This window comes from Pagrus pagrus (assembly GCF_965226575.1).
Source record: "Pagrus pagrus genome assembly, chromosome: 15".
Taxonomy (NCBI): Eukaryota; Metazoa; Chordata; class Actinopteri; order Spariformes; family Sparidae; genus Pagrus; species Pagrus pagrus.
The window spans coordinates 20883061-20895588 of NC_140199.1; the positions used below are offsets into that span (position 1 = coordinate 20883061).

General features: G+C 40.9%; 1 protein-coding gene across 2 annotated transcripts in view; it reads left to right on the forward strand.

Annotated features, from left to right (window-relative positions):
• The first annotated feature begins 503 nt into the window (after nt 1–503).
• slc35f3b (solute carrier family 35 member F3b) overlaps nt 504–12528 on the forward strand; it is a 59365-nt gene continuing 47340 nt past the window's right edge. The window contains exons 1-2 of one of the 2 annotated variants that reach the window (XM_084375679.1): nt 504–642; nt 1576–1790. In XM_084375679.1, the coding sequence (XP_084231805.1) occupies nt 545–642; nt 1576–1790 (313 nt within the window). In that variant the 5' untranslated portion in view covers nt 504–544. Of the gene's footprint in view, nt 643–1409; nt 1487–1575; nt 1791–12528 lie in introns of those variants that run through there. The other variant, XM_084375680.1, reaches the window with a different exon arrangement.

Consider the following 12528-nt stretch of genomic DNA (forward strand, 5'->3'; position numbering starts at 1 on the left):
AATTGTTTGTCTAGAAAATGTAAAAGAAATGAAAAAAATCCTTTAATGGTTTATGAAAAATATCACTTTTCTTTCAGTCGACTAATTGATTAATGGACTCATTGTTGCAGCTGTGATCAGCAGATGTGCAGATGCATGTGTAGAGCCACATCCAGTTGCCACCAGGGGTCCTTCTGAACAGCAAATTCAGTTATATCTATTATTCCTCGAAAGAAAACAGTATAAGTATCGGAAGTCTCATGTGCATGACCCTTTGTAATTCAGAATGGTTGGAGCCCCCTGCTACAGGTCAGCACTGCTGCAATCCATCCTTTGTATTTAAGACTTACAGATAAAGATATTTCAGGTGAATCCGGTAGATGGCGCTGTTGCAGTGCCTCCAGGACGCAGCAGCATCCAGAGCAGAGCGCACCCTTCGTGCACTGTAGTGTCCAGGCAGGCAGGCATATGTTTATGGGGGTGAGAGGGAGCAGGACGATGGTACTTGGCTCCGCCTTGATGAGGATTTAGATTCCCAGTTGCTGCCCGGTTAGTGGCCTTGAGGATGTACGGTGATGGAGAGGGCACCGTGTGGGACCGGGTCGGACGGCCCCATCGGGACTGTATGTGCTACCTTGGACCTCCTACTACTTTAATGCCGATGTAAGACATTTAAACTTTTTGACAAATGCAATACAGCCGAACGAGAGGAGGCAGGCCACACCTGTTGCGCACTTGATTTCACGTGCGCATTGATGGAGTTAATTGACTTAATTGGGCAGAAGTGTTAAAATATTGATTAAAGCCGTGGTGTGTTGTTCTCTGTGAATTTGTTTCGTGATTTAAATGTAACTGAGGGTTAAAGTAACTGCTGTGACCCAGATTAGAAATCATTACGCGGCTCTGATTAGGATCTGGCTGCACAGGGGGATATTTTACGCACCGGTTTTCTGAGAGTGGGTCAGTGAATCATGTTTTGTTTTCACATGTTGACGGTTTCAGAGACAGCTCAGAGGCTGTCAGGTCTCTGCGCTACTTTTACCACTTCACACACCAAACAGAGCTTTACTTGCGCCGTATTAAGCGATATATTTGGAGTTTTATCTCACCTGCTGCACTCAAACCACCAGTATTTATCGCCTCTGCATTATAAATGAGATAGGACGCTGTGCGCAGTTTTATGCCTATCTATTAAGCCTGGAGCTGTCACAAGTGTTCCTCCACCGTCTCCACAGATCACTCATCGATTCATTACTTTCCAAATCCTATAAGCCTATAATGGGAGTTGCACAGGGCATAGTATACAACAGTCGCAGGAGCAGTCACTTTGGCTTAGTGTCTCTCACACTGATGTTGTGCCGGCGCAGGGCCAGTGAAGGATGATGATTTCTGTACTGTACAAGCGAGGAGCTGCAGGGGCCCCTAACGCCGGTCTCTGTGGGACACACGGCACTGACTCTGCTGGTGTAGCCAAGAAGGACTCTTGTCTCATCCAGGCACATACAAGGTTCACACGCTATACCTTTCTCCTTATCCAGGTGGTCTCACTTTGTCTTCTAACGCAGCCACCCCCTCTCTTGCTCCCTCTTCCTACAGCGGGATGCGCAAGTCGCCCGACGTGAGCCCCAGAAGGCTTTCGGACATCAGCCCTCAGCTCAGACAGCTCAAGTACCTGGTGGTGGACGAGGCCATCAAGGAGGACCTCAAGTCCTCCCGCTCAGTCGAGGACATCAACAGCGCGTCCATAGAGGAGCGAATACTGAGGATCACCGGGTATTATGGATATCAGCCCTGGAGTGCGAGCTACAAGAGTGAGTAAACACACACTGCAGCTGGGTGGCGTGCTCCAGCTGACATGGTCGGGCTGTGTGTGGGAGGATGAAGTGAGAGGACTGGGAACACAGGTTTAATAACAGCATGGGAGAGAATAATGTGCATACTAAACTGTGTGGACAGTGGTGGAAGAAGTATCAGATCTAGTGCGTAAAATTAGTAATACCACAGTGTGGAAATACTTTGTTAGCAGTAAAAGCCATACATAAAAGTATCAACATCGAAATATACTTAAAGTTCAAATAGTAAAGGCTGAATTATGAAAAAAACTAATTATAATTATTGCTGCATTGACCCTCAAAGACCGTTAGTGAACAGTCAGCATCAAGAGCCATACATCATTTGATTCCGGAGAACCTTAAAGGGGCACTATTTAGTTTTGTAGATGAAAGTCAAACTCATAGTTTTAATATTTACGATATTAATAAGTTGAATAATACAAACTCAGAAATATTTATTTTGTCCATAATTGAATAAACAAGCTGCTCTCAGAGGAAAATAAGGTCCCAGAACACTGTTTGAAGCTAGAAATGTAGCAGGGTCCGCCACATATAAACAAAGTAAAACAGTATGAAATTGTGTTGTCCTTTAAGGTCAGTTTGTTTATTCAGTAATGAAAACAAAGACAGTTTATTTATTTAGTTTGTTTAGGCATAAACATGAATATCTTTCTCTTCTGATTAAAATGTCCTCCCCCAAAGGTGCACTATGCAGTTTGGAAAAATAAATTCAATCCCAGAAAGGTCATATCTACACTATTAATAAGGTAATAAAAGTCAGAAATAAATATGTTTCAGATATTTATTTATTATATTTCCACAACTGAACAAACAAGTGGTCCTCAGAGTGTAATAAGATCCCCGTAACACTGTGTGAAGTGAGAAAGCTGGTGACGTAGAAGTTTCCTGCAGTAAAAGAATTACATTGTGTTGTCCTTTAATAACAGCTTTCATCATTCAGTTTGTTCAGTGCTGAAAATCAATGACTGCAGCTTTATCTCTTCTGATTTTAATGTAGTCCTCAAAACTACACAGTGCTCCTTTAAGATTCAGTCTGGCTTATGTAAAGTCTCACTTTATCCGAGAATGGATGAATATATCAGAATTTAAAAGAAAAGAAAAATGGCAGTTAAAATTTGGTGTTTGTCAACTAAACCTCAATTACCCTCATTTTTGTCAGTGAAAAACAGGTGTAGTCCCATATTTAGTTTCCTGTACAGTTCAGAGAGTAAGTGGTGTAATCACGATCACTACGGAGCCCCTGAATGCCCAAACAGTGCACATGTGACACCACTGAAAAGCTGACATTACATGAGGTTTTAATGCATCCAAAAGGTATTCAACATTATACGTATTTCCAGCCTGCAGTGGCTGTCTAGCTCTTTGAGGGTTAATATGTACATTAGTTTCCTGTTGCATTTTTTTTTGTCATACTGCCAAGTAAATCTAATCTTTATCCATAATAATACATCATCATTTATTTGATGATGATGTATTATTAATCTGCAAACTAACTAGTAATTAAAGGTATCGTATATGAAGGAGTATGAAGTAGCATAAAATGGACATACTCAAGTACCTCAAAATTGTACTTCAGGACAGTACTTGAGTAAATGTACTAACTGGGAAAGCATTTCCAGGTTTCTCATTGTTAATGTCAATCACCAGAGGTACATTTAAACATTTTTGGCGCCTGGTTTTGGATTTATGGCAGCGTCACGCAGCCACCTTGATGCCCACATTTCAACTTCTTTCCATCCTTTCATCCTTTACATGAACCTGAACTTGGTGTTAAAGGGCTGCTGCTCCACATGCAGAACAATAAGAGAGCTCAACATACTCGCTGTCACTCACTAATCTTCACTATTAATTTCACTGAATTTAAACACCCTCCTCTCTCATAATTAGCAGTGTTGCTGTTGGTTGCAGCAGACAGAGGAGTTAGTGTTTGCTTCACTGGAGCTTGTTGAGCTTGGGCTCAGACAGTGCTCTGAGCAGTTGATTCTTTGAAGAAAAAAAAAAGTTGTCAACACAGCTTTTATTTCCTCCCATCACTTCTTCAGTTCATTTGCACCGCATTAGCTGCTGGGGCTGTGGCTGCTGCTGATCCTGGCTGGGTGATGGATTACAGTACTTTCTCCGTGGCTTTATCTAGGAGCTCTGTCTTGCTGCGGTGGTGTCGGGACAAACCGCAGTCCTAATAACTGTCAATGGTTTGTTCATTTGTTTGTTATTGCCGCTCTGGTGGGGATACATTCAGTAGGACTTTGCTGGCGGATGGCCTTTGGGTTGGTAGCTGGTGGAAAATTTTGTAAATTTCATATGATGTGGTGACTGCAATATTAAACAGCTGCCAGGGTACTTCAAAATTCATAGACCTATACGTAACAGCTGAACACTGCAGACATCACAGGACAGTTGCTGTCCAGAGCTGAATCTGTCTCTGCTTCTTTTTGTTCCACTAGTGTTGCTGTGAAGGGAAGGGATAGTAAAGTAAAGAGGAATATTCCATTAAAGCCTGACTAAATGGGAGGATGGCTGCTCTATAAATCAAAATGCTCAACCCTCAGATAAAAGCACACAGTCAGCACACAAGCCGTGCCTTTAAATGAAGGCTAAACAGTTGCCGCCCTCAGCAAAGCCTTCAGCACAGCTGTGGTTTGATAATAAAACAGCAGAGCTGATGCGGTAACATGGTGGGTGTTGCCTGCTCTGGCCTGTGAGAGCTGACCAATCAGAGCAGTCTGGGCTTTTTTGGGAGGGGGGACTTTAAAGAGAGAGTTGCTGAAACAGACAATCAGACAGAGGGTGAATAGAGGTGCTGCAAAGATGGACAGTGTAAGAAAATTAAAAGCACAACATAGCACCTTTAAATCTGATGAAACTGTAGATTAATATATTTATACAACTGTATTATGTTCTTTGATACACAAAGGTACTTCATATTTTATACAGTGTACTTCTACACCCGAGGAAACTGATTACATCAAAATTACCAAATGAAATAGACTAACAATTAAAGAATTTAAGACTAGGTTGTTTAAACTTTTTAGCTCGTAAAACTTGAATTAAATGGTCTACTTTACTTGATAATTCTAAAGGTAATCGATTTCCTGACTTCTCAATACTGAGAAGCATTTCAGCAAAGCCAAGTTTGATGTAAACAGTAATTAATGGAGTTTCCACCTAGTTTGTTTAACTTGTGTAGTCAAGGGTGTCACTTTGTGGGAACAAATGGTCTCAGTCTTCAACATATGCGATTTAAGGCAATGTAATGATGATAGGGTCGTTTGAGACCAGGGTAGATAATAAGAAAAAATTGCATAATAGCGCATTATTCATTCATTTTAATTAAATTCATTTCATATCTTTTCTGAGTTAACATTTCTTGGTGCAAGTTACTTTTGTAATTGTAACTAATTGTGCTTTCAAAAAGCTTCAACAAGTTGTGGGGTCATGTTCCCAGTGTAAATGATGCCTTTGTGTTAAGTATAATTAAACCTCTGGCTAAAAATGAGTGGTTCTATGTGCATGTTATTCATACACTTCCTGAAAGACTCAGAATGATTCAAACAACTCATTATATTCTACATAACAGTTCATTTTCCATTAGTACTGAATTGTAATTGCTGTTGTGGAAGTGTAGCTTGTTACAGTGGTTGTGTTCTGATCAAACTGAATGAGACACAAGTGTCCATTTTGCCCCAAAGCACACCGACACTTCACACAACATCCATGTTGAGTCACTTCTCGAATTATCCCCTATAATAGTGCTTTGTGGAGTGCAGTCATATTGGGAATACAATATTTCATGATGAGTTGCACTGTTGCATCAGACATTTGTCCGTGTGCAAGGCAATCAGTGGAAATGTTGCTCCTCAAATAAGTGCTGTTGTGTTTTGCCTTCCGATAAATGTTGTCACTTTGCTTCTGTTTCTATCAAACCAAAAAATAAGATAATGAACAGAAATGATCCACGTCCGCCTAGTTCTCAGTTCCTTCTGGACCACCTACAGCAGTTGCAGCTGTCAACTACTGTAGCAAAGTATCGTCATACATTGCACACGATTGCATGCCATGCGTTGAACGGAATCAGCCCACAGGCCGCTCCGGCACACACAACATGACTACTCAGGACCCACTGGCAACTAGAAAGCAGCGGGTAATGGCTGGAGAACGGCGGGCTAATGCTGAGGGCAGCCAATTTCAGGAGAGGTGGGAGGCTGAGTACTTCTCAGTGGAGTGCAAAGAGTTGCAGGTTTATTTCATTTGCCACCAGCCTTTACACGCTGGCACACATGCTCTTTCACACAGGATTAACCAGAGTGAGGGGGAAAGAGGAGCTGGTAGTGAGGCATGATTTGGGCTGTGGATGAGAGGTGGCTGTGTGACTCAGCTGCTCCGTGCGACTTGATAGATCATCTGAGTATCATGAATATGAGACTGCGGGGAACACAAACATGCAGGATGCTGTAATAGCCCCTCGAGTATAACTGTCTGCATGTGTAACACAGCCAGATACAACATGAAGACCTGTCTTGTTTATCAAACCTGCATCTGAGCATCTCTCCCCTGTGAGGTGCAAACTCAAAGCAGGATGAAGCAAGAATTTTGCTTTTGATGGATATAGATATAAGCGGATTATATGGCAGGTTTGTCCCTTTAATCACATGTTGCCACAGGTTTACATTCAGGCTGTGTTTAGCATGATTGGACCCAGCTCTGGATGTGCTCAGCTGACTGCCTGCACGTGCAATGTCTTCTGTTCGATTCTTGTCTCAGACTTCTCTCGGGCATCTCTCTCCTTTCTCTCAATCTGCCAGAGATTCAGCCCAAATGCCAGTAATCAATCCTCCTCTCAGTGAAGATCAGCACACATACTCTACCTGAGGATAAAAACACTCTTACTGCAGTTTGAAAATGGCCGTAGATGGAGGGATTGATGTCTCTATCAAAGAAAAGGTCACTGGTTGCTGGAGAAAGGTCACTGTAGATAATATATTGAGCTTCAATATCTCAATCATACAAATACCTTTCACTCATTTTTTCTTTGAGATTTAGCATTCTTCTTCTCTTTTTGCACAGAAGATTTAAACTTATGGCTAACGATTTGTTCTAGTATGGCTGGGTGATATATATCGCAATACATGACAGTAGGTGTCACAGCTACACAGAAAGGACCCAAACACAAAACACACACAGGCAGGCAGGTAGTAAACCAAAAGCAAGCTTTAATCAGCAGAAGTCCCAAATCCGAAAGTGGAAACAATAAAAAGGCAGGCAAAGGACAATACAGGAAAACAGGAGACACATGGTTGAAAACAGACAAACCAACACAGAGTGAGGGAACAACACAGGCTTAAACATAAGCCAAACTAACGAGGGGATGAGGAGCAGGTGGAGAGACACTGGGAACAAGTCAGCACTAACGAGGCTGATGTGAGACAGGTGTGGGGCGAAAATCAGCCTGGGGAGGAGCACCAGGAACACAGGATGGAAACAGAACACTGGGAACACAGGTGAGCAGAAAGAAGAAAGTGACAACAAGAAACGAGAGGATACAACTACAAAATAAAACAGGAAATAATTGACCAAAACCATGGCAGTAGGGTCAAAAAGTCCACTAGTCTAAATGTTTTTGCATTAGTTTTGACTGAAACACTTTCGTTCATTACAAATGATAATATCAGCTTAACAATTTGAGTGAGAAGTTGAATGTTTGAAAAATGTCCATGAATTTCAGAATATCTCAGTATGTGGTACGTCCCACTTTTGCTTTAATGACAGTATGCACTTGTGCTGGTATGGACTCCACAAGTTTGTGCAAAATGTGATGACTCATGTTATCCCAGCATGATTTTACAGTGTTCCACAAAGCTTCTTGCTCGGCTTTTTCAGTCTTTAAGTGCCCCCATAAATGTTTAACAGGGCTGAGGTCAGGTGACTGTGCAGGGAAGATGTTCTTGCAAAGCAATGAAGTGTGTTTGGTGTCATTATGTGTTATTATATCATATATTCATGTTTTTGGGATTTGCACAAACTTGTGGAGTCCGTGCCAGGATGAGTGCATGCAGTCATCAATGCCAAATACAGACATTCTGAAAATTGTTATATATATATATATATATTTTACCAAATACCTCAATATCAATATTGCAACAAAATTGTGGGGATGACTATTGGTAGTTAAAGTATTAACACAGTTACATTTTTTACAGTCTGGTAAGTTTAGAAAATTACATCACTTTACTGCAAAGCACCTTTTAAAATCAGGAAACGACAACATTTAAATGTTATATATCATGATAGTGATATAATATAGATATATTGCTCAGCTCCACCATCTATCTTCAATCAAGGAAGCAGATGTTTGACAACTGAGAGCAAAATCCGTGAGACATCCACTGCTCAGCTTTGATATGAAGCAGCAGAGCATTGATACTATCAGTGCTGCAGAAACTCTGACATCTCATTTATGTCCATCCACCAGGGGGATTACTTCTGCTGAATTCGAACAAAATGTTATCTTATAAGACCGAGCCACATCATGATTAATAAAACATGAATGAATATCCTTTTTCAGGCTTAGCCTGAACAGAAATTGAGTTTGATATTGCTGCTGCAGGTTAAGTCTTAAAGATACCAGGGAAATCTTTTCACATGCAGGAAAAATGGAAGGTAAAAATGTCTTTTTAAATTAGGAGTGTTTCCCCAAGACAGACCGAAGAACCATTTTTAGCTAAAATGATACCACTTAACATCGTCTTGAGTCAAATGTTTTTGGACATTTACTTGATCTTGTTTTAGTTCATTTTCTCTTCAGTTATCTTACTGGTTAATGTTTTTGATTGCTTATCTTGGTCTTCTGCATTCATTAAATCAAACAGTGGTTCTCAAAGTTAGGTTTGGGGACCCCAAGACATCCTTAAGGGGGTTCTATGGGGTCCTCAGCAATTTAGGTCCACTTTAATACCATACATTTGTAACACAATGACAGGATGTATGACTATTTTTCTCACAAGTTTCAGTAGCTTTCTGTAACACAACATCTAATCACCATCTTCACTTGCAGCAGCAATAGGTAAACTGTGCCAGATTTATTAAATATGCCTAAACATCTTCACATGGTCAACTTTTTATCCATGTTAGTATTGGCATGCAGTATGTGTGTGTTTTGCTAAAATATTCTCTCATCTCGCATAGTTATGATGCTATTAAGTTGTAAAAGAAATGTATCCACAGACAGACAGACAGACAGACAGACACATAAACACATGGCAGATGGCCAAAACTTCTTCTGTGGTATTTCCTGCTACATTTTGCCTGGCTGGTCACAAGTTCAGGTAGAAAAATTTGTTTCACTCCAGATCTTCATAGTAAGAAATGGCGCTCTCTAAGATTAGGCTTGTCCTTTGCCTATAAAAATAGTCGCTTTAGGTTTGTTGTTTCCCGCTGAGAAGTGCAATATTCGTCAGACAAACAGACTTTGTTCTTTTCCTAATTTACTCGCACTATCTATCACAAATGTAACGTCCCCTCTGGTGCAAATTTAGAGCTTCAGGAGGCATGAAATGAGGTCGGATTCTATTTTAAGCTCACAGTTGGACATGGTGAGATGCAACAGTGGAGCAGGTTGTAGAGGGCCTATGTACACATTCATTGCTGGCTTGCAGGACAGCTGGAAGGGATGGGCAAGGTATGGGCTTGCTGTGAGTGACGAAGAGAACGTCTCCTTTCAACGCAGCTGGAGCTGAGGAGAAGTACGGGGATAGTTATGCAGATACACGCTCTCGCTTGCTCGGGTCCTTACGGTTAAATCCAGCCTGCACACAGACTACAGAGAGACTACAAACTACAGTTAAACCATTAATAAGAGAACAAAACCAGTTGCACAAGACCAGAATGCATTGCAGCCATTCTGTTAGATGTTGCATTGTGAGTGAAGGGTATAGCTCAAACTTGTTCTCACATAGAAGAGCTGTTATTCACCCTTTTTGAAGACTAGTCCGCAGCTGAGTTTCACAACTTTGAGCATGTTGTCTGAGGTTTGGGGAAGGCACTCTGGGAAATGTAGTCAACCAGTAGTTCAAATAGAAGCGAGAAGAAACAGAATCAGTCACAGACTGATGATCTTTAATAGCGTAAGATTAAAAGTTCTTTAAAATCTATAATTCTTTTACCTGATGGTGTGTAAATCGTGCATAACAATGGAGCAGCGCTGGCATTTCAGTTGGTCTTTTGTCACAGCCACAGAGATAAATTGATTTATTCAGTGGGTAGAAAACAATTGTTTGTGTTACCTGGATGTAGAACTATCATGTAACCTCTATGTGTAACCTCCATTAACTTCCTCCACATCTGTCGCCCTTATTCAAGCCAAGCAACTGCACGCACAGACCAGGCACAAGTCTTACCGCGTAGGCCTGTGTTCAGTCAAGGGGCACGATCATATACATTTGCAAACAGAGTCACTGTTTCACTCAAATTTGCACACACTCCCATGCGCAGTCAGAACAAAAAGACAAAAGAAGGAGACAACAACAGTGCAGTGTTTAGGAAAACAATTAATTCCCCATGCAGACTTTCATCTATAATGTTCTTCTTTCTTTATGCATCCATTTTTAAAACCATGTCACATGTTTTAGTGATATGCATAACATACGAGAAAACATATCCCCAGAGGACTTGATCATCATGATGTACTAAATATTTGATGTAAATGGGTTATATGGTACTGGGACACATATTTATGAGTCTGTGGGTAGGCTTACGTACCAAATCCTAACGGTGCTCCTGACAAGATCTTACATGTCTGGCTGGGATAACTCAGAAAAATACAGTTATTTTCCACTTGTGGGTATTTATGTATCAATGACTGTGGAGTCGTACCCATCAGCAGAGGAACTGAGGCATCGTCTCTGCAGAGAAACGAGCACTGAACAGCAAATTCTCCTGCTTCAGCTCTCAGTCTCAGTCGGCCAAAGGGACTGTGGAAAGAAACAAACACACAGCTCAGTGCAAGAGACATTTCTAATGCTGTCTTTTGGGTTTGAAGAAAGTAAATACAGATTCATTAAAGTACCAGCAGAGATTTGACAGGAAAACCTTTTTAATTTGGTTAGAAATGTTTAAAATGCATTAGATTCATTTATGTTTTTGTTACAGCTCTATAAGATTTGAGTGTTGTCATGCCAGAAAGGTTACAGATGAGTCGTCACCTAAATCATAGTCCAACCAGCCATAATATAATTTAAAAAAAAAAACAGTGTTTGAGCTCAACAATTCAAGTTTCATGTTCCGTCCAAGTGGTGCGAGCAAGGCTCCTCAGAACAAGCGTATTTTAGGCTTTTTTGCCATCTCCAGTACAGTAGGAGCAGCGTCTGTTGCGTAACGTCACATCTATAATTGAGAAGGATGCATAGATCATCACACACCTGCTCCTGACATCCCGCTTGTGCCCAGTGGACTGGAGGAGCTGCAAATCAGCTATACCACTTCTAAAGAAGAAAACCTCCAGTCTTGTCTCTATCAGCTGCTCATCTGTACTCTAAGTGTCATCCAGAGTGGTGGAGATTAGTACCATGGGGAGAAGAGAGGAGCAACTGAGACCGTCAGTTCAGTGGCTACAGGAAGATTCAGGATATTTCTTACAAGACCACCTCTGTACGTCTCGCACAGAGACACTTGACTTGATGGAAAGCATAAATATTTGCCAGAATAAATGTATGTTTCTGAAAACCACAGATATCTTCAGATTTCTGTCACAACATTACATTTTTTGGGGGTAAATTTTCAATTTTATTTTGTGACAGCGCTGTGCTTATCACTCTGTTTAGGTTTAGGCACAAAAAACACTTGGTTAGGGTAAGGAAAACATTAATTTTTGGCATAATAGACCTGTTTTTGTCACCGCAAACACAGCTGGAAATTGTCCCTAGGTCTTGGGACATTAATACATTGGGTACCGTTCACATTTGAACCGATACAGATAACTGGAATTCTGTACCGGTTCTCAATGCTACCTTTTTTCGGTACTTTACTCTCTCTGTAACAACAAAAATGTAATTTCATTTCAAAATAAGTCACCAAATGTGACCAGCATTGCTTCAGGAGGAAGCTGTTCAAAGATCTGGATAACTGGACTAAAATTAGAAAATGATCAGATTATATAAAAATGAATATTAATAACTGTCAAAAGAAACATCAGTAACAAACAGTAGATGGCATGTTGGTAAGGTATTTCGGATAGAGCCAGTTGCAGACCTTTGGCTTACGCTAGTAAAAATGCTAGGATAACGTCAACCAAGACAGTGAGAAAAGCCCAGTTATCTCCAACAACTAGCTAATTAATTACATAAAGGTGTAGAAGATGTGAATGGGTTGACGTGTAAATCTTTATAACTTTAATCTAAAGATGTGACTTTAGGTACCAACATTTGCCACAGATTTATTTTTACTGAGCTCGGTGCCTATCCCTAGTTGTAATGCAGTCTCGACCTGTGGTCCCAGCCTTCTCTCCTGTAACTCGACCACCATCCCCTCAACCTACGGATATGAAAGCCAGGTAATGAACATGTAATGCGAACATGAAATGACACTTTTTGTGTAAATGTCAATATGACGTGTACAAATGTGAACTGTGTACATTGGCACAAGTGGCACATCTGTATCTCTTAGGTAATATTGGTTGCCTCAGCTCAGTATTGTCACATTGCTC